This window comes from Ambystoma mexicanum, chromosome 9 (genome assembly GCF_040938575.1).
Source record: "Ambystoma mexicanum isolate Mex_15411 chromosome 9, UKY_AmexF1_1, whole genome shotgun sequence".
Taxonomy (NCBI): Eukaryota; Metazoa; Chordata; class Amphibia; order Caudata; family Ambystomatidae; genus Ambystoma; species Ambystoma mexicanum.
This window is the reverse complement of record NC_090931.1, coordinates 1388315538-1388342017: the sequence shown is the minus strand read 5'-3', so window position 1 is coordinate 1388342017 and position 26480 is coordinate 1388315538. Positions and strand designations below refer to the sequence as shown.

At 44.5% G+C, this 26480-nt stretch overlaps 1 protein-coding gene across 19 annotated transcripts in view; it reads left to right on the top strand.

The window, feature by feature from the left end:
• The window catches only part of BIN1 (bridging integrator 1), a 508669-nt gene that overhangs the window by 461648 nt on the left and 20541 nt on the right, over positions 1 to 26480 (top strand). For 18 of the 19 annotated variants that reach the window (XM_069616790.1, XM_069616788.1, XM_069616789.1 and 15 more), the window contains one exon: positions 8948 to 9049. The exons of the other annotated variant lie outside the window; for it this stretch is intronic. In XM_069616790.1, coding sequence (XP_069472891.1) covers positions 8948 to 9049 — 102 coding nt within the window. The remainder of the gene's footprint in view (positions 1 to 8947; positions 9050 to 26480) is intronic. 19 annotated transcript variants of the gene reach the window in all.

Genomic DNA, 26480 nt, shown 5'->3' with positions numbered 1-26480 from the left:
AGGTTGTGAAAAAAGAAAAGGTTAGGGAAGGAAAAAGTTTAACAGGTTCTCAGAATATGTGAATACTTTGCAATCTTTCCAATGAAGTCTATGTTAGACCTTTCCCAGCAATACAAGTTAAACATATGTACCACCTATGAGGGACTGTTAAAATCAAAGTCAATGGGCCAGAAGAGTCTGCAGGGAGCCAGGACAGCCAAAGTCAATTGAAACAATGTCTATGGAGCTGGGGTACTTATTCAGATAGCACAACAGTCTTGCACATTGTTATTTAGAGTTTGTAGAAAAAGAATCAGTGTTGGGCCACAAGCTGGTAGGCTTGTGAAGGGCAAAGCTGCAAGCAACTCTGCAAAAGGGAGCTACTGCAAGTCTCTAGTGAGAACATGCAAGCTACAGACAAGAGATAAGTACCCCTTCAGTCAAGACAGTACCTTAGGTTGCAAGAAGAGGATCCAGCTGGCTTCTGTTCAGGTTGCAGTCCTGCAGTTCCTTGGTTCCTGGGCCTCAGTCGTGGGGACAAGAGGGAGGACATCAGTTTCAGCTACTGGCAAATAGCACCACTGCTGTTCTTGGACACCTTATGGGCTCCCCTTGCTGTTGGGGTCCAGCACTCGGTTGTGGTGGCTCAGGCTTGGGTTGTCCTGCTTTGCGGGGGGTCCTCAGGATCTTCCTGGAGCTCGGGTTCGTCTTAAAGATAATGCGTTATTTTCTGGTGTTCCTGAACCCTAGCACTCGGTTTCAGCAGGAGCAAGGAAGTACAGCCAGCAGGGAGAGTGGCTCCAGCAAAGTTTGTCTTGGGGTTGGTTGGTCCCACCAACTCAAGGGAAGAAGTCGTCCGTTCTGGGCTTCTCTAGTCGATATGAAATTGGAGCTTCAGCACTGCAGCAGGGCTTCACCTGCAGTTCAACGGTCCAGGAGGGTACAGCAAGCTTCTCTTCCAGATGTTTCTTCCCCTGGCCGACTCTGCCCTCTGTTCAAGAGCCCTCGCCTTTTATGCAGGTTTCTCCCATTCATGCACAGCCTAGCTGTCACTCACACATCAGGGTGGCTGTCCTCCAAGGACAACCAGCCAGCCAATCAGCACAGGGTGCATACAGGTAACCAAAGAGACTTAGGACAGGGAGTTTCGGGAACCTCCCTCGCTTCCTGCCCTGCCAGACACACTGAACCCAGAGGCGGATTTCAGCATTGAAACGCACCAAAGACAAAATGAACAAAAGGGTTATACCTGGTTTAGCGTGCAGAGTAAATTCCAAGAAAGACCTCACAAGCAAGAAGCAAGAGCAGGGCCATTTTTACAAAATGGGCACCCATGGGTGCAATACTGCAGCTGAGGATTCAGCCTGCGGTAAAAACGCACAGTGGTAGGAAAATTAAACCACTGCCACCAGCCATTAAATGTATTGAGAGTAACATGAAAACATGCTACATGAGTAAGTAGGAAAAGGGGCTACTAAGTAACGCCCAGTACTTCCACAAAAGATGAGGTGTACTGGACCTTCATAGGAAAATCAGGTAAGTAGTCAATTTCACTCTACTACTCTTGGGAACAGTAGTTTACCCAAGAGAAGGTATTTAAACCTTTGGAGAAATTCAAAGGACTTCTCTGTGACACTGCACTGAAGGTGCTGTGTCACAATACAAAAGGTGATGCCTATGGGGTTTGTCAGACGCCAAAACCAAAAGAAACAGAGTCCAAATCAGATCAAAAATACATGAGAGAGTGAGAAAAAGGTCTCACTCAATCAGGATAAAAATTAAAAGTCCTAAAGTCCAGCAAAAGAGCTGGGGGTCTCTAAGGTTGAAGGGAATTAGCAAAGAAATGGGAATTCTCCCTAACAATCAGTTCTGCCTCAACGGGGATCCTCGTTATAGGCTCGCACTCCACCCTCCACAGCATTGACCCAGTTTACAAAGCTTTTGACATTGACAGCAACCAGATCCAAACATCTTCTGCAGCCAAAACCCTAGGCATCTACATAGACGCCACCCTTGACCTCTCTCGCCAGGTCAATGCCATTGTTTCCTCCGCTGCCTACACCGCAAAACTATTGAACGCCAGCAAGCCATTCCTCACCCCAACTAACCGACTCGCCAGAGCCATCACCAGAGCCAAATTTGATTACTGTAACACTCTTTGTAGGAACCTCCAAATGCAACTTGTGCAAGCTGTAAACCATCCAGCCCTAGGTTTGTCTAAACACGACCACGTCCAAAGCCAGGAAAGACGCCCACTGGCTCCCAATCCTTGAAAGGATTACATTCAAAATCTCTCCATCATACACAGGTGCACCACAAACACTGCCCCGGCCTACCTAGCTCAATGGGTGGAGAAATACTCTCGCCCTCTAAGATCCACGAACATCCATCTTGTCAGAGTGCCCATCTTCACCAGAAAGACTGCAAGAGGACAGAGCCCTATCACCCCGAGAAAAGAACTCTCCTACTGGACCTTCAGAAAAAGAAAAAAAAAACGTGGCTTTTTGCCTAAAGACCCCCTGAGCTAATAAGACATTCAGATACCTGTCTCCCCTCATCCACCCTGCTCCTCAAACCAAGAGTTTTAAGACGCCATGACACCCCTCCGACCCCATTGTGTTTTCTAGTTTGTTTCTTGCATTCGCTGTACTCTGTATTTTATTTTTTGTCTCACAATGTAACTAGCGTCTAGATACTCAAGAGTTCAGCGCGCTGAAACACATGCAAAAATAAATAAATAAATGTGGTTCATGTTTTGGCTGAGGCACCATTAGTTAAAGAAATTCTGGTGCTTGTAGGCTATTCATATTAAAAGAAACATAAAACAACTGGTCCTACGAATGTGTCAGTTATACTTTTGCAAGGCCACAGCAGACAAATGTGAGTTTATCGGGTTATGACTAAATGTTGCAGTGTGATGGAAGTGCTAGTCATAAGGTATGTGTGTGGTACAGTCAAGTATAGGAGTGCTATGTGGGAGGACATTTTATTGGATTCGTCTGTGCTGAGTTACATCTTCTATCCTCTATTCATGGAGCCAGGTTGTCGCATTCCTTTGGAACCACTTGAGGCTATACTCTGTTTTCAGACTTATGGGTATTATTCAAGAAGTTTTGATCTAATAATGTGAGGGGTCTCCCTCTGTTTCACTTTTTTTAACCTGGATGTAGTTAGGGTGTTAAATATGAACCTACAAGTCTGCTAAGATCATCACAAGTTCAGGTATTTAGGAGCAATGCTATGGAGAATTTGGAAAGTGATCCACTTGATTTTGTGTGTTAGTCTTTGCCACAGAGAGCCAGTTCAGGGTTTTCAGATGCGGTGAGATGCTCCCAGGGCTTCAGTGACCAAATAGGTGTAGCTGCTTTATTTGGGATAGGTTGCTATGACTTTAAGTAGTGCACTATAGAAGGTTTAAAATGGGTCGGAGTATTGACGCCTTGATGGTTTTAGGCCATAAGCACTTTACAAGCAAAGGTGGACAAGGGCTCTGGTCACCTCAATCTTCTGTGTCATTTTGAAGTTAGGAACAGTCTCTGAAGGATGTGAAGCTGGATTGCAATTTATGGGCTAGAGATTATTCGTGGTTGCTGTTAGTTTTGTGTCAAAAATGATATCTACCTTCTTTACCTGGCCTGATCTGGTGGGTACTGTACCTATGAGGGATAGTGTTGCCAGGGTTTGAATCCCAAAGAAAATAATCTGTTCATAGGCACTTGGGTAAATATTATCGATTGGCCAATCCCAAATTCTCTGGAAGAGTTTTGTTATATGCCACTTGTTGCAGTCAGGTTCAGTAATACTGGAGAATCGTCTACATATCTGAAACATTTTCAGAAGAGTTTGATAATGTCTGTTAGCATTTTAATGCAGCCCTTAAATAGCTAGGGCAATTATATGAAGCTCTGAGGAACATCACACTTTAAGTGGAAAATAGTTGAGATAAAGTCTCCTATTTTAACCCCTAGGGTTAAAATAGGAGGACCACCACCTGGCCCCAAAGGACAAGAATACCACCGCCATGCTCTTCCTCCTTGACCTATCAGCAGCCTTTGATACAGTTAACCAAATTGCCAAGCGGATTACAGAACACCATTGGTATACAACGGCTAGCCTTACAATGGATGTCCTCCTTCTTACAAGACACAATTCAGGGCACTTCCTCTCCTCACCCTATTCAAACAAAGAGGTGCCACAATGTTTTCTCCCCTGCCTATTTTTGCTACATGAATCCTTTAGCAAACCTTATCAATGCCTCTTCATCTGCCTTGTGTAGATGACATCCAAATTGCCTTAGTGTGAGGCCACTACATTCACTCCACTGAACATATCCAAGTGCCTGGCTTGCATCCAAAATTGAATGGGCAATAACTGCCTGCCTTTGCTTAAACATGGTTAAGACTGAGAATGTTCCTGTGCATGAACGCCCTTCAACCCTTCCATTCAAATGCCCTGCTGTCCCCTCTTTTCAGCCGGCCTTGGTACACAATCCAGAAACCTGTGGATATTGTTTAATGACAATGTGTCCTTAAACAGATGCAGGACCTAGCAGAAGAGCTTCACTATCAACTGAATTTGCGCAAACACATTTTACCCTTCCTTTACATGCAGGTCGGGGGTAGACGTGAGCCATGGCCTTGTATAGAGTTTACAATTGCAGTAGCCTCTACCTCTGTGTCCCAAATATTGTTACACCTTAGTTACAAACATTACACTATATCCCTGCAAGACTGATACTGAGAAGCAAACACAGTGACCACATCAGCGCTGCATTGGCTTCCACTGAGGAAACATATTGACCTCAAGGCTTTTTGCATCGTTCACTAGCCCAGTCTACCTCCGCAACCTCCTACCAAAAAGTGCAACCCCTCAGAAAACCAAAGATCCATTGAGGGGGTGGGAGGAGTACAGTGTGCTGATCTCCAAGTGATGGAGGAGCCACCCTCTGGAGCAACGTGCATCTTCAAATTCTTAAAGCTACTCAAAACCTACCTTTCCAAACAAGCCTTCTTTGGGAGGTACAGGCTATGCCCCTTCTGCAACTTCTATTTTCAGCTGGACAACTACATTTCTCAATTCCCTCCTAATGAACAGTTGGACTAGGTCTTTGATCTTTTTCCTCGCTTTCCCCAGCCCCCACCTGCCGCACTGTATCTCTTCAGCATTACTTGTGCTCATGCAATGCATTTCCTCCTTTGAACCCTCACTCAAGTGTGCCGTACTCTGCACTGCCTGGGTATCATTAAATGTCAGTGGACCAGAGAACTATAACACCTAGTTGACAACCCACCGAAAGCCTCAGAGGGAGCACTTGTAATGGCCACTCATCACCCCTCCCTCGCCATCTTTAGCAGTGAACTGATCTAAAAATACCAAGAACAGCATTTTTTTACTCCCACTCCGTTGCTTCATCCTCCCCTCGTGGGGCACCATAAAGATCTCTCTTGATCCTGGCACCTTACAAATCAACAATGCGTTAATAAATACATCTCTATTGCTTCTTTGGCATCTGCTCCTTTTGGAGTTTTGTTGGGAAAGAGTGCTATCTAAGACAGCTGTGAGACCGTAAAACAAATCCTACCATGGTCTAGCCCCCCTTGGCAACCATGCGCTGATTTTAGACAATCTTAGAGAATCTCCTAGGGGGGTGTGGATCACTATACCCCCCTCGTTTCGTATCTCGGGGCCTATGTGCACTGTGTTAGTCCTATCTTACGCCTAACAACATACACCTATCTTACTCCTATAGGCACAAAATACAAGACACACAGAAAACACAAGAAGCGATTCAATTATAACAATAGAATACATTTATTTATGCACAGCAAAGCATGATGCAAACATCCAAAACTATGCACATCTCAACTCTGCACCTTTTAAGCTTCTGGTGCAAATCTACCATGCAATAACTATAAGCCTTACATGTTTCTAATGCAAGCCTGTGATTCTAATGCAGTCTAATGCAAGCCTCAGCATCTAGCAATGCTCTCCTTCATGCAGGATCAATCCTCTCCAATCCACACCGTACTTCACACTTTCTATCCAAGACAATCCCTGTCTAATTTCCCCTTTCCCAAACCCAAAGCTCTTTGTGTGAGTGTCTTTTCTAATCAGTCAGTCTAGGCCATAAACCATACTTCCCATTTGCATGTGTCTCTCTGTCTCCAGCTCTCTTTGTCAAGTCTCTCCTCTCCCGCTACTCTGCAACCAGTCAGTTAGTGGCAGACCCCGCAAGATCTGGTCACTCGAACTGCCTCTGCCAAGCTCTGCCAAGCTCTCCGATCTCTCCCAAAGCCATCGGATTCTGCTGCACCAAGACACCTCTCCCTCAATCTCAGAACTGCTTCCAAACGTGTCTCGATCTATCTCTGAGAGCAGCTCCATCCAAAAACGCCATCTATCACCATCTCCAACAACTTAAAAAAACTCCCTTCTCTTCACTTCTGGCTATACTATTCCATGACGCACTCATTCCCCATGGTTACTTTCATTCTCTACTAAGAATGTCTCTCTCTGTCAGTATTTAGAAATGCCTGAAAGTCTGTGTTTGCAATGTACTTTCACTTGCAATCACTTTGTGTTCTAGTTGTGTTCTGTCAGCGTGACATTGGACATCATATCTCTTTCACGGCCTTCTAATGCGTGCCTGCAAAACGCCATCTTCCTCTATATATCCATTCACTCCACTGTTGGCTTAACAAAATCCTCTCTCCGTGCTTGTGTGCAAGACTTCTCCTTGCCTGAAAAGGCTCCTCTCCCATCTCCCCATGTGGCGCTGCCCCCCTTTCCTCTCTCTGCGAACACCAGGCAATGCCATGCTGATTAGCTTCCTTCTACTAAGGCGAAGGCGACCTCTGTACCTGCCAAGAAACTGTTTACATTCCTTTCCCACAGTGTACCATAACATCTTCGCACAGAGCCCAGTCGCGCTTCTATGTGTCTCCTTCCAGAAATTGCTTTAGGAGCCATAGGCCTCATGCTTTCTAGCGTTTACGCTTTCTTCTCGCAAACCCAAGCGCTAGCTACATAATGCAAACATGTTCTAAGTGCACACTCTACATGCATACATGTGTACATGACATTCTCTACATGTGTAACTACAAAAATAAGTGTCTCATTCTAAATGGCTCTACATGGTATTTCAAATTTGACAGTGTGTCATTCTGAATGCAAATTGCAAATGCATACAAAGTGGCAGTCTAATATGTGGATAGTGTCTACTTCAGTAATGTACAATGGATAGCTTAAACAGGATGCAATAATGAAATGATTCCATAGCAAAGAGTAATGATTGGGTAATGGTTCTGTAACAAAGAGTAATGATTCTCTAATGATAACAAATACAGGCTCCTAATTTTATCAGATACTACACTGTTCTTCCTGCAGCCTCTGTTCTTTCCTGACATTTAACGAGACTGTGACAACAAAAGCTTATGCATTGTAACCGGTTGGCCTATGATTTTCCACTTGTAGATTTGAAGTATTTGCAAAGTGTAGGCGTGGTTCTGTTGATGAGTAGGAGTGGTATTACAGAGTTAGGGTGGGCTTGCTCAGTAATGTAAAGCTAAGCCTTACCTTTTATAACTGCGTCCTCTGGGTATGTGGAGATGTGCAATATTTACTTCTCCGGCAGGGTTTTTGAATGGTGTATGGCATTGCACTGCTTTTGCTTTAATTCCTCACTAACGTTGCACAGTAGACTGACATGCACAATGTATTATGTTGCTTACACAAATGTAGTGTTAATATGCAAGCATGCAACAGGGATGAATCAGTGCTTGCTTGGTCTGTGTTTGTTTGAGGCAGTGAGAGGCCTATGGCATGTCCAGCTGCATGAAAATGGAGACTAAATGATTGTGATGTGGAGAATGCCCCAGCACTGTCCGTCATATTGTCAGCCACCCAGGGACTGCACCCCACATTGTCCGCTCCTTTGACATGTTGCTGTGCACATTTGGCTGCCCTGACCCTGCCTCATATCGCTCATCAGTAACCCAGGTCTGGCCCCTTGAACTAACCTTCCTCCATAGCTATGGAACCTCCCACCCGGGTGCAATCCCACCACAAAGTGTTACCATAAATGCATAGTCCAGCATCCCTGCGACTGGCATACGTACTGTACCTTTTAAGGCAACATACACAGCAACCTACGTGGCTCAGCAATCGCTCAGTATATCGACATGAAACCACATTATAAACCTTATTTACTTACTGACCTTCCCTGAAAAGATCTACGGTGTACACAACCTGTTGCTTTCTCAAGCTCTGCCATGGCCACTTACTTAATAGGTGCCAAAATATAAAAGTGGCCAAAATTACTATTGAGACGTCTGCAGTTCAAAGCCCCATTCCAGATGGCGCCCTTTGTCTCAGTTTCTTGGACTCTGCCATTGCATTCTCAGCTGCGTGCAAGTTCTCACCCATGGCCAACGTGACTGTTGCAGAGCTAGGATACCTTGACAGTTGTTAGGGAGAATTCTCATTTCTGTGCTAATTCCCTCCAGCCTTGGAGACCTCCAGTTCTTTTGCTGGACTTTAGGCCTTTTTAATTGTAGTCTCCCACAGGGTTACTGCACCAATTCTTGCCTAACCGTGTCAACCAGGGGGGTGGTGGGTTGGGGGGGCGCCAACAGTCGCAAACCACATGTGCATGGTCCGTTCTCTGTATTTGTGCACCGGTTTCCCTGACTAAGGTGACTCAGAACTTCTGGTCCTTTTCTGTGCATTGGTTCAGGGTGTGCCAAATACACACACCACCAGGTGTAGCGTATTTGTGCTATCACAAGACGGTATCCAAATCTTCGCATGCTTCTTCGTGTGTTGAGCGACCCATGGACTAGGGTAGGCAGAGTCTGCAAATTACAAAAATGGGTACTAGGATGAGGCAGCTGGCTAAGAGTGGGAGAATGGCGGAAGAACAAACTATTGTGTAAGCGGTGTCCTGGAAAATGTCCTGCTGTCATTGCAGGTAAGGGCCCAGCATGACTATGCAGCGACCGACGGGGACGAGCTGGACCTGAAGTCTGGAGATTTAGTGCTGGTGATTGAGGCGGATAACCCTGATGAGCAGGTAAGGCATCTCTCTACCAACCTTCCTCTTAAATTCTCTGCGCAACTCTAGCATCTTTGCAACTTCCTTCAATCATTCTGCATTTACTCTTCAGCTTTGGCTCTATAGAAGGTGGGGTTCCAGATTGCTGCTCGGTAGGGCAGTAAACATGGGATGACTTTTGCCTGTTTAATGATCAAAGTTGTACCCTCCTCAAAAAGTTATGCTTTCCATCTGACTAAACACTGCTGAACTTTCCTTCAGTCATTGTTTAACGTACTTCTGTAATCTGTTGCCCTAGGTACTGTACGCTTAGAGTTCAATTTTCCCCCCATGTGCTGTTTGAGGAAACTAGTTCACTCATTTGGACCTTTGTGTGGGGTTTTCTTTTCATGTCGGCAATGATGGTCTGGAGGTTTGTCCAGAGCAATTGCCATTGTTTACGATGAATTCATAACCTTGCAGCCAGCCACCTTCAGTTCTGAAGCAACTGCTTGAAGACATGCAGCTATTCTTATTTCTGATTCTTTAATACATTTAGACCTACTGTATGGACTAAAAATGAAGAAAAAAACTTTATTAACTTTTTGTGGTGGAAGGTGGTCAAACCTATATAGAAACAACCTGAAGAAATGTAAAGGACATTTTATTGTCGCCCTTTGCTTCTTGTTGACACAGATTTGACAGCAGGGGACAGTCCTCAGAAAAACATGGGTGGCTGAAGCTGATTGGCTCGGTGATCAAGTTAGCATCCTCAAAACTAATCAGTGAGTGGGCCTCTTTGCCTGGGATCTGTTCTTTTACCAAAGATTGACCCAAAAAGAACCCTCGCCATGTGGTCTCAATGAAGACTGTACTTTGCATCCGGTGCAAAATTCTCAAAGTTGCTTTCCTATTAATTTCAACGTTATTTTGTGTCAACACCATGGACCGTTAACTCCTAACATTCCTCACTGCAAACGGGGCAAGCAACTGTACCACCCCTATCGGAGCTCAGGAAAGTCGGTCAATGCAAGCCTTCTCTACAAAAGTAAGCTTGACCCACTCCCTGCACACTACTTTCAGCAGCGCAGAGGAAGGGAAGATGTCTCTGGACATCTCCTTCCGCAGAGAGAACCAATGGTCAATTGGAATTGGGAACCTTGCCAACAGGTTCTATCCTAACCTGCAGCCATACCCCCAAAACAATGTGAAGGCCATGCTGCTAATAGCCGAAGAACTAAGTACAAAGACCACAGGTTTTTGCCTATTCATGAGAACAATTGTCTTTTTCCAGATATATTTTTGTAAAAGAATAATGGCATCCCAGGCCCATCTTACACCTCTGGATCAATACATGATGTATCCAAACAAAAACTTTTGTTGATAGTTGCAAAGCACTATACCGTCCAACCTACATTGTTGGGTCTGTTTCTTTGGGCTCTGACTCCTACAGTTTTTATGAAGGACTGGGCCCCAGTAGCAGTCAATTTTATGCGAGGAATACAACTTTATCCTGGAGTAAACAGTATGCTAATTAGTGCTGCTATGGTAGTCCAAGCATCCGAATGTAAACCAGCAGCAGTAATCCAGTTTTTATTGGCGACATTTAACATAAAAGGATGTTATAAACTGTCCAATGTGCAGGTTGTGGGTATTAATGACTTGGGCCCGGAAAGTCTTCATCCAACAGCAGCACAGCATTCACTCATTGGCCTATCCAAATGCGGGCTTAGAACCTTTAGCTGAAGTATCTTGGATAAACGTGGTACATTATAAAACACCCTCCCGTGTCCTTTCCACCAAGAGCTGGATGTACAATGGAAAGGGACCCCAGGGGTTTGTGGGGACATTCTTAAAGTGGCAAAAGCAGTGATGCAATGTAACTGGTGGAACAAATAGGACCATATTCTTCAAGGTGTAACATTGTAGTAGTAAAAACGGGTTTATTTGAAGTGTTAAGATGTGCCTTCTTAAGGGTTACCACTGCACACCCTACAACAACAAGGCTATCAAATACACATTAAAAGGGCAGGTCAAACAAACAGAAAACCTATATCTTGCTTTGTGCACAGGCACTACACAGCCTTGTTGTGCATCTTGGCATAGAAGGCTCTCCAAACCGACTTGCAAATGCACAACTTTCCAGCATTGGATACAATGCTCTTGGCACGATAAGGCTCATCTCCCCTCAGGATCTCGGGTTGTGTAGATTTGTCGTTGGGTCCACCACATGGAATTTTCTTCACAAAGCGCCTCTTGTGCATTGTGAAGCTAACCCAATTATTGACATACACGCCATAGGAGAAATCCTAATCTAGTTCTAGTGCAAGAATGCAGGGAAAGTATGAGTACTTTCATAGACAACACAACAGTGAATATGCAGAAAAGGGGACCTGATATCACACACCTGATGAATGGAAGGCAGAGAGTTGTCGATGTGAGGCTCCAATCCTAATCCCGCACTGGCAGCAGAGCTCTTCTCCCGCATGACCAGGATGGTGATGGATGCCCCACGTGGAGACTAATATGGTTGTCACAAGTGGGAATTACACCACAACAAGGTTACTTTGCCAAAAAAGATGTGAAATACAAATGGCATGAAGACGACTATTTTGGATGCCCTTTTCCAGTAGCTCTCTGCCCCACTTCCTTTGCAAACAGAAGAAAATACGAAACTTTGTGAAAGTCTTATAGACCTCCGTGTATCCCTACACGGTGGTGCCTGCATGCCGCAGACAAGCTTCTTTTGTGAGATGTGGTGTTAAGTATTGTGTTATAATTCAGCATTGCTACATTTAGCAGCTTGCCTTCTGAGACTGAGCATTTGGAATCATTGCTGATGTGCCTGCATGGTCTTAAAATAGATAGCTGCCTTCTACGAAGGGTGCCTGCCTAATGCAGATATATTTTGCATACAATCGGATGACTACTTCTGGGGCCTGTATGAGCAGTCCCGGTTGGACCTTATACCATGGGGACAGCCCAAAATAAGTAGCTTTTTGTTTCAATATACCACTGACTTAGATCTTACCACAATACATACTTGCATCTTCACTTGGATATATTTATTATCTTTGGAATGATTATAAAATGGTTAAACCATATGCAAATGAGCAGCAGCTATGCATGAGTACGATATTTTATGCTCTGAAAACATTTACAGATGTTCAAAATGGAAATTCGAATCTTACTATGCCCAAGACATCTCTGAGTCTAGTCCAGTCACGCTGATTCTCTTAAACTATTACAAAATGCAATAACTATAAAACCCAGTACATACCATTTAAATACACAGCAATTCATCCTTCATGGATAGAATTCCGGTAGAAAGAGATTAGTACTTTTTGAGAAAAATATTATTCGGATATCAAAGTTACACCAATTCCAATGTTGACATTAACCAACAGTCAACTCGGTCTCCAGCACTGCTAAAATGATCATCTCCTGATTAGTCACAAAACCCCCGTCCTTTGCTATTCAAGGGTCTCCAGATAAAATCTGCTGCTGCAAAAGCACAATGGGAAATTCCATACTCCTTGCCCAAAGTTCGACAGCCCGGATCCCACAAATGCCAAAGGAGAGCAAATGGTGTTTTAACATTGAACCTTAACCAAGGGTACTTTGGGGAAAGGAATAGGAAGTGTCTGTCTTGAACCAATTCTCCCCACAGTGACACACAAGCTTTCCTAGAAATTGGTCTTATTGCATTTTGCCGCTCCCCTATTCAGTAGCAGGATTCCAAGTTGAAATCATAGCTGCCTCATACTTGGGTGTTAATTGGGATCTAGGTGTTGTTCCCTGTCAGTGACTCCCAAGACTGCTATATAGCCGGCCAGTCTGTAAGTTTCACCCTTTACAGTCTAGATCTTTGACCAGCTTAATGAAAGCATGTGTTCACATCAAGAGTCGCGTTCAAGTTCCATAGCCGTGAAGTGATGTGGTGTAATCCAGAAAGCTTGCATGCCTAGTCTAGTGATTTGATTTTTAGCACAGTATATTTGAAACATTGAAATAGGGATGTCACCATTATTAACCATAGCAATACAGGTCTTGGGACAGTCTCACTCAAAATGTTTCAGAAGAGTGCTCTTCAAACTGTAGAGCTGGCCCCTCTAGAGGGGCCGGAAGGATTTTCAGGGGGAGCGCAGACTCTTTAAAAATGGATTAAGATGAATGTTTTTAATCTAAAAAAGGATTAAGGTGACGGCTTTCAATAGAAAATATAAGCAGTAGTAAATCTGCTTATATTCAAGAGCCTGGGGCCCCGCCTGGACATCCTTTGGGCCCTTTAGGGAGGGGGGGGCAACCATGAGCTGGGTGGGGGGGGGGGTTCCCAGAAACAATATCTTTATTTAAGGGGTCAGGAGGTTCGGTATGAAAAAGTTTGAATGCTACTGTTTTAGAAACAGTCTCACTGACCAACTAGGGTATATAGCCTTAGCCTTGTGATACTGCATAGCTCCCATTCATTGAATTGGGTTATCTGGACCTGTCCCCAAACCCTCTTCTACTGAGCAACTCCCAAACGTCTTGTGGAAGAGGAGGTTGCCTCTGGCCCACAATGACTTGCTGCGTCCAAGGTCCAGAGGATGAAAAAGGGTTATGGAACTAAGGGAATGATTGATGATCTCCTGGTCCATCAGGCTTTTATGTTTTTCTGGAAGACACCATTATCATGATTTTGGTTTTGAGTGACTTAATTATTGCAAACCCCTTCATTAGCCTGAGGAGCCGGTTTTTGGCATGGGTCAAGCAGCTATTAGTTCTACCATTTGTGGGTGTCGGGCGTTATATTCAACAGCCACTCACTAGCACCATCCATGAAGTGTTTTGAGTGGGTCGTAGCTAACACATACTCCTGACTTTCACTTTTTACATTGGGATATTTGTTGTTCCAATCCCACCAAGCCAACGCTGTATTTTACTGCAGTCATTGCACGAAGGAGCGGGCGGTACACTCGCCCTCATCATCCCTGACTCGAAAAGACATTTTAGAGCTGCAGCTTTTGTGTCTAAAACAATAAGAATATATTAATGTCGTACATTGAAAGCTGCAAGCACTGTTCATTCATTTTGAACTCTCTCAAAAGTCCCTGGATGTGTGTGTTTATTTAATAAGGACCTTACAGAACACTTTGTAGACAGCACGGATTGTGGAAAATGGCAATAATTACTTGGTTCATCCTTAGATCTCTTTTTGAACATGGGGATGAGTCCAGCAAGGTGCCTTCCCTGCTTCTCGAGGCAGTATCCACCTCCTGGTTGGAACATGGTGCTATATTAAAGCCCTTGCCAGCCCTGGGAGGCCAAGTTCTCCCGTTCGCTATCAGGCCCACACTGATTTCAGAGGAGTCGAGTTTGCTCTCGCCAACTCCGACTGCTGATGATGGGGGACTGCCTCAAATAAAATTGTCAGTACTCTATGGGCGTTTTTTAGCTTAAAGTTGATCTGTATTTTAGCAGTTTGAGATGTTGCGACTTCCTGCCATTGTCTGTAGGAGTAATTAGGAATTCATATCGACAGTCTGAAGAGTAACTCTCTCCAATGCAATCTTCCATTAAAAATGTGAGGTTGTCTCAAAACCTGGACTATTAGATTTGTATGTTGAAGAGTTGACCATAACTTCACCAGATAGATTTCCTTTAAGACATTTGTAATGTCAAAATTGCCACATCTGTACAGTAAAAACCTCAGGATTGCTGAACTTCAACAATGTCTTCTGTGTTTGTGCGTGATGTTCTCCACGCCGAGTAACCCAAAAAAGAGTCTTTCTCTAAAAACTTTATTGACTGTGCAGAAGGTGGATTTCCCTACAATGGTAAGATTGTGTGCGGAGTTGGATCTACAAAGAAACTTTGTTTTACCCGAATGATCAAGTCATTAGCTGCTGTCTTTCCCCTTAAGCACTCTCATTATTGGCTGCATTGGGCTTGGTCTGGATTTTCTTCCTTGGGACTTCTAGACTATCCCATTCATGTGATGCCTCCATGGCTCCTCTATTCACCCGTGCTTCCAGAGTCATGGTATACATAGAATACCCTCTTATCAATTATTCTGCAAATGATGAATTTGCCTCTGTCGTTATGGTGACCTAGTTATCCCCCTTTCATTTGACCTGATAATGTTTTAAACACTGGCTGCAAACTAATTGATGGTTGCTCTTGGTTTTAACAACCTCTCTGCTAACCAGCTGTACAGACTCTGCCTCGAGTCCATCCGGGGCATTGGTAAAGAACTTGTTGCGTCCCTCGGCTGTGAATCAGTAACGCAAAAAAAGAAGAGACCTTTTCTGTACACATGAAACATCCTTGACAGTGTAGAAGCACTAGACCTGGTACTCTACGATGAGGTGGATACCACTAGAGCAGTACAGCAGTGTGCCAACTCTTAAAAGTACCTGTTGAGCCAGCGTTTCTACCTATGTCTCAACATCTCATTCAGGATCTTCTCATCTGTCATGGCCTATGCCACAACAGCAGCAAAAAATGTAAAACTGCACCTAACTAAAACTATTTTAAAAACAGCTCCGATGTACTCCCTTCTATGCTTTAATCAAGCAGTAGTATCTGCCATATTAAAACCTGGTTTCATCTCTTTACAAGTCCTTTTTCATCTGGATAAGGGGGATCCCAACTTGACTACAGGTAGTTTAATTACTTCTCTGTGTCAGAAGCATATTCACACTTCAGGGTTCATTAAGTTCTTCAGCATTATTTTTTAATAATGCTCTTCTTCCCCGAGGAATTTGGACCGTAAATTGTAACACATGTGATGAGTTGTTCTACATCATGTCGCTTCCTATGGTGAAGTAGTGTTTCCCGGGGGGTGGTGGTAAATCTTGCCCTTTTCTTATACTGTGTCAACAGTTTCCTGGGGGGGTAGCCTCTTGCTTTCAAATGGGTATCCAGTGCCCCTGCATGTTCATAAAACTCATCAACTGTCGTGCAGTTCCGTCTTATTCAAAGGCTTTGGCCATATGTGAGGTTTTGCTTGAGTGGTAAAGGGTGGTAATTCTTGAAGTGCAGTAATGTATTTCGATCTGCCCTTTCCATAGACGGAAGTCTGCCAGACTGGCTTGTGTGCCTTTCCAGATGAATTCCAAATCATCTATATACCTGTGACATTTCTGTATGTTGTTGAAAAATGGTGCATCCTGGGTAAACATGTTCTTGTTCGAACCAAGCCATGTAAATAATAGGTAGGCTTGGCGCGAAGGCCAAGCCCATGGCTGTTCCACTCACTTGCTGGTAAAACATCTTGTTGAATCTGAAATAATTCCTGGTTAGTGCAATGGTTATCAAACCCAGGATAAATTCTATCGGGATCCTTTGTTGGAAATTCTTCATCACCAACGCGCCTCTGGCACATTCAATTGCATGCTGCTGTGGAATATTGGTGTAGCGTGCCTTGATGTCCATCGTCACCAGGATTTCTCCTCTGCAATTGAACGCTTACCCTTCAAAGCATTGAATAGCTGCCATGGGGTCCTGTATGTATGATTTACATAGACACAAAGGTTTTAGGAACTGATCCACAACTGTAGTGATAGGGAGAGCATAAAATGAGGGTACTCTCCTTCTGATTCGTTGAGGAATGCAAATTCCTTCTCAGAGATCCATTCCCTATGATGCCTAAATGTAGTGGTTTCTGTAGGGGCTTGATTTAGTCTGGTGTAATGTTCTGTGTTTCCAAGCAAATCCATTACCATTGCCTGATACAGGGGCTGGTTTTGAATCACTATGCCACTGCCTTTGTCAGTCGGCCTGACGATCAGCACCTTATTTGCACTCAGATTTCAGCGCTACTCTCTATTGCACTGTTATATTGTCTCATTCGCTTACCTCTTTCCCGAAGTTGTTGAATCCCTTCCATAATGCATCTCACAAAGGTGACCAACTCTTTAGGCACCTGATTGTCACCCGACATAAATGTAGATCTGGGCTGAAGACCTGTATCCTCTGTTTCCTCTTTCCTCTCATTGTTTGAAAAGAAAACATTTAGCTGGATTGTCCTGAAAAAATGCCTTAATTCCGTCTCCATTAGGCACAGTAGGAACACAGGACAGCCCTCTTTCCAGGACCGATTGTTATTCAGGATTGAGGATTACCCCTGCCAACTGTAATATGGGTAAAACATTTTGAGGGTTTATCTCCTCATGAACAGTCTCCTCGGCTGAAATCTCCTCTGCCCCTGGGCATAAGCGGGCTCCTGGTTGTGGGACCCCAGTATTGTCCTCTGGGGTCCACTCACCCTAAAAAGGCATTCTAGGTTCTTGTGATGGGCCATAACTGTAGTCTCCCCCTCTAGCCCCAATATTGTACCTCTTCAGGGTAATCGGATCCTGAGGAGTCGGAGAATGTGACCCATTGTCGGCTGGGGCTGAAGCCATCAGATCTGTTCTGTCCCTGCACATTCTGTTGGTTGTCTAGATAGGTTTCTGATAGATATGGATATATTATGTCAAGTTTTAATTCCCTGACCTCTCTGGCCAATTTCTTTAGTATTTTTGTTTAAAGTGCCCGTCTTGAATTGATCAAACTGTGTATTGGTTTCTCGCAGTTTTTCCTGGGCATCCCCAAGCGCAGTGTTGTCATTCTATTTTGAATCATTAAAATTGCTGTGGTGGTGTTAGGGGAGTTTTCCCAAGTCCTACATGGAGGTAAGAGTTTAATAAGCTATCCCAGAGGATTGTAGATCTCCAACTCCTAGTATCAGTCTGTAGTATAAAGAGACCTTGGTAGAGTGGCAGAGCAGTCAGGCTAATCTTAAGAGAAAGATGTGAGCTGTAGGTAAGTACACTGAACCCAGTTAGTAATGCACATCAAAGAAACACTAACGCATACATTTATATAAAAAATAGATTTGTTATATTTACACAAGGGTCACTGTTAAATACATAGCACAATAAACCAACACACACAGGTATAGTTTACAGTACTTTCAAAAGTCCACTTCTTAGTTGGTCATTGCTGAACGTGCACAATTGTTAAAGGAGTTTGACAGGTCTACTGTACTATCAGTAAAAACGTGCACCCACAAAGTAATACAGTAATTGCATTTAGTCAGCATACACATATAAGATAGTGATTTATGGGAAGGAAAACAGTTGGTTAGTGTTATCCTAGCAGATCTTCAGGTTCTAGAGGCATTTTCCCTAGTCCAAAACGCAACCCTGGCTAAAAGACAGTTCGGAGAGGCTTAAAGTCTTGAAAAGCAGCAGAAGTCAAAAGTTCCTGTGGATACTTTCTAGTCTCTAGGAAGGAAGATACCAGAAGGCTTAACTCGTGTTGGGGTCCCTGTTAAATGCCTCGCTAAAGGGACACGAGCAGAGGCTTCAGTCGGAGGTAAGCAGGGGTTGCCCTGGACACCTACATGCACTCCAACGCTCTGGAGCGACTTTCTGGAATAAGGTAAGAAATACCCTTTTCTCCACAGTACCTTAGATTTGAAGAAAACGTTTGTGGTTGATGCTCTGCAATGTTGCAGCTCTGGACTCATGACAAAAGGCAGGACAATGGACGGGATCACTTAGCAGCAGTCTTGAGGTAGGACCTCTGGCACGGCTTTCATCAACTTCTTTGGTCACTCTGCGGTTTTGGCGCCTTTTCTGCAGCACCAACAAAGGTCCCGATTTGATCAGTCAATCTTCTTCGGTTCCTGCAGTCCCACCGTCTGATGAGGGGTCTGGACGAGTTGGAATGGGACTCTGGAGTGTCCTTGAGGGCTCCGCAAAGACTTGGATGGATTTGGCCTTTCCACGACGATGCACTCGAAATGGGCAGCAGGTCTCCTGGTATTGGCTCTGGAAACTCACAGGACCTTTGGAGATGACGCACATCAAAGTTTGTCTTGGGACTGGTTGTTCCCACCTGTCAAAGTGAAGGAGTCTCCCTCTTGGGAGTTCCTTTGTTGCACAGAAAACGAGGTCAGGACAGCAGTGGTCGCTTCAGTGTTGCAAAGGGTCTGAAGGCGTCACTGGTCGTTGTCTCCTTCGGTTACTTCAGCTTCCAGTGGTTGACTTGTTTTTCACTCCAGGAGCCTCACCTTTTATACAGTTCCAGCACTTACTTCTCTGCAATCTTCCTCAGCAGAAAGGGGCGCTTGGCTGTCCAATCAGCCAGACCGCCTGTGGGAATCGGTCCCATTCAGGCACTCTGACAAAGGACGGGGTGGAAAACTCCTCCCCCACTTTCTGCCTGCCCAGACACTCAAGAGCCTAGGCGAGGACACCCAAGGGTTCCCGCCAAAGGTAAACCACACACACAGGCCTCCCCCTCCCAGAATGGTAGAAGGGCTGACAAAAAACAACCACGCTAGTAATGGCGAATTAAGAAGGTAGGCCCCAAGTTAGTACTTGGTTGCCCCTATTGTGCACTACCGGAGCTATGGACATAGCCTGCGGTAGAAAGACTAAACAATAGTAGGTAGGACGGGTCCACTGCCACCAGCCATATCTATGAGATTGTCTATGTGACTAAAAAGTCACAGGAGCAGGGAGTAGGGGGGATACACTAGGTGCGATTATAATGTGATGCAAGTCATTTGTACCACACCTGTATACAAGTGTCTTATTCCTTTTGGCTATCCTCATAAGGAGGTGTGTGCCAATCTCTCCGACTATAAAGTTTTAAGAGAGATCTCTCTATCCTTAAGAACTATAGTTATTCTAGGATAAAGAAAAATAATAAGAGGACCCTAAGGGTCCTGAGCAACACTGCCCATAAGGAGCTGAGTGCTGCAATAGTAAAATACAGATGCCTTTAAGAGTTATGGATGAAAATAGACTCCATAGGATGAGTAACATACAAATAATAGAGTTCCAAAAGACAGAGCCCATAATAATGAACGAGTGGAAAAAGGATCCACTCATTCAGGATTTCGGAAAAAGGTCCAGAAGTCCAGCAAAAAGTGCTGGGGGGGTCTCACTAGGCGAAGGGACTAAGCATACAAACGAAAACTCTCCTTAACAGGTGGCTCTAGCAAACCTACACTTGACAATGCACAGCTTACCTAGTGGGAGAGAGAGAAATGTGTGCATGATAGTCTAGGTACAGGGAGTGTATATCTATTTAGTAGTGTTTGTCTTTTAGTGTTACTTAAACTTAGTATACAGTATTCTTAAATACAAACTAGTGTTTTTTGTCAGTGTACACTGTGTGTGCACTCTTTTCTAGTCTCTATTGTGAAGGATCTATATTCTGTACCATTGCCTTCCCATTTTAAGAATGAAGCATCACTGCTCTGTCACACTACCAGTGACTTGATATAACCTTTGGTGAAACCCTGCAGGTCCACTATAGGTTGGTCCCTCCTAAATACCACACCAATGCTGAAAGGAGTGGTTTTCTACATCACTACACTTACAGAATTGATTTGCCAGGGAGCACACAATCTACAAATCCAACCTGCTGAGACATGACCGTACTTTGTCTCTTGACTGGGTGTCCATTCTTTGTATATGCAATGATATTACCTATTCTGAGGCTGGGAGAATAACATGTACCTATAGCAGTGTCCCCAAAGCATGACACCCCCTGAAATGGGGCAAAACATCAATATGATATAATATCAGGGTTTTGTACACTCTAACAATATTTTGCATCAAACACAATCATCCTTATCTGTTTTCCTTAGCCAATCCCTCCAATTCAAGGATACCTCATCAGATGATGTGTCACAAGATAGCTTTAATGGGGGGGGGGGCTTAAAGAAGCTGACAGAAGGATGTGGTTGGTTAAACGATATGTGTTTATTCACAAAAACAGAAAAGTCATGAAAATGCTCCAATAATTATGATTAAAAGAAATACTTTGCACATCCTTGCTCTGCTTATGTGTCAGATAGCTTGTCCTTGTCCTTGGGTTGCATATTTTAAAGTGTTCCGGAACTCTCTTCCTGTGGCCGGGTGGCAGTGTCTCTGAGGCCAAACGGTCCTAGCCTGGTAATAGTTTGTAGGCCTCTTCCAACAGTTTGCGTTATCATTGGATATTCCCCAGGATGCTGCTACTTTTCTTGGGTTCTGGAGATTTGGCTCTGGAACTTAGTTCTCGTCTGACCAACCTACTTGCTCCAGTGTCCTGGTCTTTGGGACACCTCTTCTGCTTGTCCCTGGCCCCTGGTGATGCTGCAGTGTTTCGTACCTCCAATTGCTAAATATGCCCTGGAATGACGATGTCCGCTACCCCATGTGTTAGGTAAGATTTTCTTTTTGCTGCTTTCGACCCATGGATTTCTATGGGACACCCTATCTTGTTGCTGTTGACTGCTACCTGACCTGACATTTTGAAGATCAGTAATGTTCTCTTCTTTACTTCCTTGCTTTTTGCTCACTTTTATGGGGAAATGGATCAGTCCATAAGACTATCAGTAATGGTAGACGGTCTTCCTTAGTGCAATTCTTCTATCTATAAAGCTGCACACTTCACCTTCAAGGGAAGTGCCGTCGGGATACTTTGCATTCTTACAACTTTGCCTTTTCTTAGTTTGTGGTTACAAGCTCAATGGGTCCGGGTCTGGCTGGTGGCGGCATATATTGTTCTACTGTGTTTTCTCCTTTTTACCCATGCACTTTTGCATTTTAGCACTAAATGCTCTTTAGAGTACAATATACTCTAAATTGGTCGTTCCACAAGGTTTCGCCTGTCCTTCAGCCATTTTGTGCCTTAGGCTCCTTCCTACCTTCTCGGTTCTCGAATTGTCTTACATTGAAAGCCTTTTCCCGTGCAATGGTCTTGTTTTCACAGGCAAAGTGGCGTTCTCTGTTTGTGACTGGATGTGGGGGCTGGGACTATATGGACCCAATCGACATCCGAGCCAAAGTGTCTGTTGCGGGCAGATGTGTTGGCCAGAGACTGTCCATAATTGGACAGCAGCTGCCAGTTGGAATGTTGTTGAAGCCTACCATTGGTGGACCTGGTGGTGACTCCAGTCCAAATCCTGGGTAACAGGAGGACTCATGCAGCCATTGGATACATAGTCTGAGCCAAGACCCCTACGAAGAAATGCAGCCCACTGAAGACCCAAGGACGACTTTTGCAGCTACCAGCATTACCTACAGGCAAGTCCTGGTGAAGCCTCACTAAACTCTCCTGATCACCAGAAAGCCCTTGTTGGTGATTCCACCTCTGGACTGGTAGGAACAATCTGTTCAGACTCCTGCTCGAAGATCTGTGCCTGCTGAACCTTCAGAAGTGTCCCTGGGCCATGCAGTGCATAGACCAGCTCTCTCCTGGTTATCCCCCCGCCCCCCGCAGCTGATGCCGTTTCAATTGCATCAGTGGAACTTTGTGTATCCTCAACTTGTGTAGCCCGAAACCAATTCCTGCAGTTTCAGCCTTTCTTCCCACAAAGATTGCCTGTAATCATCTTACCATTGTGACCCCCCACTACAACCCATCTTTGTGTCCTGAGATCGCCTGTTCTGCAAAGGCTTCATCCTGTTGTGCCAAGGGTATCCAGCTGTCCATTTGTCAGACCTGTACCACCGGGGCTTGGAACTGTGGACTAGCCAGACCCAATTCCAAAGCAGAAAGTGACCTGTGCAACCGCAGCCCCTGGCTCTCTCTCTCGACTGAACGCAACACAGAAGTAAGTGGGCCCAGAGGCTGCAGGATCACCTGAATGATTGCTGAAGAAATCGAAGTAATCATGGGGTAAGTTTGTGTAGCTATTTTAACCCCCGCAATAGGGTTGTATGGGCGTAAAGTCCTAACTCTCTATTCGCCCGAGCCCTACTTGGATCCATGGTGATCTGGTCCATTTTTGTACATCTTGTATCTAATTGGAATTATGGGAGTGCTCTGTGTGTCTCATTTTAGCCCTATATAACTCTAACAACTTCCCAAGCTAAGCCTTACTGCTTTGCTACTCGACCTTGACCGTTTGACTAGATATCAGTGTATTTCCTATTCACCATAACACGTTGGCCTCTACAAATCCACCCCCATGGTTGAAATCCATTGTGACACCATGCCCATTTTCTGGCCCTGGTCCGTGCAAGGGTGTATTTCTCCCTTTCCTGGAGCAGGGACAGTCCCCATGTCAACAACCACCCTGCCCCTTCCAGGCCAGCTGGATAGGGAGGGGCGCTGCACCTGTAAAATAAAATCCCTGTTAACAGGAGATGTGCTGCACCCTGAGTTTGTAACTAATTGCCTGGACCCAGACATCAGATTGGATTTTATAGAGATCCCAAAGGGAATCCTTCTTTATTAATAAAAACACTTATTCTTTTTAATAAAAATATGTTCTATCCACTTCCTAACCTTCCCCTGGCATGAGTATCAACTAAATGGGTATCTGCAACGTCAGCCCACCATTCCTTGGAGGAGTCTCGGCGAGCCATCGGGTGAGTCTGATGCAACAGACCGCTTTCCTAACTCCGGTACAACCCACATGGAGAGTGAGGCCAGACTATGGCTATCCGGCCCTTTACTCCGTTTCTGTCTCTTAATGAAGTTACATGAATTACGCACATCATCTAAGGGTGAGTTGGTCCATCTCCACTTCTAGCCTTCTCCTGCCCTCCCCCCTAGAGTGATGTGAATCTTCCCACTGCCGTTCCTTTCTCACCAGGTGACTCTCCTTCCTTTACCCCTTTTAAGGTCTCTCTCTGCAGATATAATTTCGCCTTCCAACTCCTCCATCCAGATGGTGTCTCCTCCTCGCGTTGTCTTTGAAATAATTCTCCCTCCAACCCTGCCACCCAGTGGATTGTTTCTTTTGTAGGTCCACGAAATGCAAGAGTGGCTGTGGAAAGCGCCAGCTCTTCTGTCACATCCACTATGTGCCGAGTCCCCCAGGGATCCTGTATTTTGCCACTGCTCATTAACATTTACATAATGTCCTTCCTTAAACTTTTGGATAACCTTGGTGTCCAGTATACAAACTATGCTGACGACAACCAGGTCGTCTTTAAATTGTTAGGAAGCTATACCAAAGATGTCTTTGCTATTAATATGATATATGAAGCAGTTCATGAGTGTGAGTGGATGTGCATGAACTCCTTGGTGCTAAATGCAGACCAAACAGAGTTGCTGATTATATCTCCGGGAAAAAACATAGTAAATTGCCATCAGAATATGAAAGCTACCTTATAACTGGGAATCAAATTAACGTATCTGGGAAGGTAAAAACCTTGGATATCATCCTAGGTGCAGAATTGTCAATGAAATCACATGTAGCCCAGGTATGTGCATCCTGTGGATGTGTTACGAAACGCCTTTACCATATTCACCCATATATCTCTAAAAAAATAAAATAAAAACTCTACCGGCCTCAGCCTTGATTAATTCATGGCTAGACTATTGTAATAGTCTATTATTGGGTTCAGCAAATACCAAAATCCATAGTTTGCAAGTTACTCAAAATGGGGTGGTGAGCGCCGTTTGTGGCCTTTCTAGAAAATAACATGTCACAGAGGCTTGAAGAGGTTTACACTGGCTCCCGGTTAAACAACGGATCACGCATAAAGTACTTTCTATTACTTTCAAATGTCGCAATGGAGGGGCACCACAGTACTTGTCACATCGTTTACCACGTTCGTTCCTGGACGTTGTCTATGATCCCCCGATCCATCAAAGTTATCTCATCCAAGATTTAAACTTAAAACATTTGGAGGTACCATATTTGACTGTCCGGTGCCGACCTTGTGGAACAAACTCACCGAGCTCCGGCAAAAAAAATTCTCTTACAGACTTTTAAAGGGGCCTTATGACCCTCTTGTTTAATAAAACTCCTCACTAATCATTATAAATGGCCTGATATGCTACTTCCTTGACCTTCGCAGATTCTTTTGCTTTCCTTGTTGTGGCTATCTATTTTGTTTTCGTCTTTTGTTCAAGCGCTTTGAGGCCTATGGGCGATGTAGCGCTCTAAAATAATTAAATCAATCTGTCAGATGGTATGACCTCATCCTCCAATCTATATATCGGTACCCCCTCCATCCCCCCCCCCCTCCAACGTTCACTTACCTCTCCCCTCTATAGTCTTCCTCGTTGCCACAACCTCCAAACTCTTTCCTCCAGCTTGTCACATATGCCCCACTCTGCCAGACTCAGCTGGCTGCTGTTTGATAGGATGGCCTCCCCTCCCTCTGGTTTGTGCCTATCAAAATGTATTGCACATGGGTTATGTGTTAGAGCTGTTCTGTGATTGGTAAATGTTCTTGGGGTCAGGTGGGATGCAAGGTGATTGGAATGAGCTTACAGAAAACCCTTCTGCCAGTTTAGATTTTAGCATTGTTATGGACGAGCGTGAGGTTCTCTTTACTTCCTCTTGCACCTCTGTTTCAATTGCCAGCTTTTTCCGGGGTAACTGGCTTTTTAGCGTGCTGGTTACAAGTGAGAAAGGTCTCTAGTAATTCTGTGAAGCCATGTAGTATGGTTGGAACTTCTTTTGAGCGCAGGACTTTCAATTTTGTCACTCCCACAAAGTTTAGCGCAAGTTTACTTGGTTTACTTTCTTTTCAACTTTAAAGTGCATCAGTTTTGCTTTGTCTGCGTAGAACTTTGTATCCTCAGAGCTTACCTGGATGACCTATGAGCCACAATGGAGCAGGTTTCCTGTGCTATTTATGCCAAAGAAATAAATGTTTCTTTGCATAAAGGGAGTAGCTTTATTTTCTATGCATGGATGTTTGGATCTTGCCAGGGAGCTGAAATGTCTTTCTAAGTGGGTCAACCTTCTGAAGACTGATACTTTAACGTCTGTGACTAGTGTATGCAACATTGGTAGGAATATGAGGGCTCCTGTGACTGCCTCTGCCTTGGTGCTGGGATCCAGTTGGGGTGGTCTGGAGCTGCACCCCCCCCCCCCTCCACCTACCCCAATACACCACCTCTGGGTCGTACACCCTCTAGATCGAGGCAGCCCTTGGCAGAAAACATTAAAGCTCAACCACACAATGGGTTCTAGTAGCATGTATGGCAACCTGCCAACCCCCCGCTTCCCAACGACTTGTTTCATAGAAATGCAAAAATATTGACCCAATGCATATGCTCCAGGAAGCACTATCACTGTGTTATACGTTACATACTAGAAGCAAATGAAAAAGGAAAGTGGTTAAACTATTTCCCTTCAACTCTTCTGTTGGATGGCCTCAGTTTCTTCACATGTGGTAGCACACATGACTACTTTAATTGCAACGGATTCTCAAATGTCAAGGTTTAGCTCCACTTTCAATTTGTTTGGGTTGCGCAGACCACATTAGGCCAAAGATCTGGGCACTACCTTCCTTTGTATGGAAGGAGTTTTGCCATCATATTTAGAGATACTGTCCCAAACCAATTTATTATGCTCTTTAACCATTCCAACCATCTCATTCACGATATGGTTTTTATTTTTCTCCAGCATGGGGTCTGGCATGGATTCACATGCTCATGAATATTCCCCGTCGTCAGGCTGGGAATCCTCGGTAAAGAAAAAACCAGTATCAGTTTCGTTTCTGATCTGTCTTTCGTAGTAGTAACC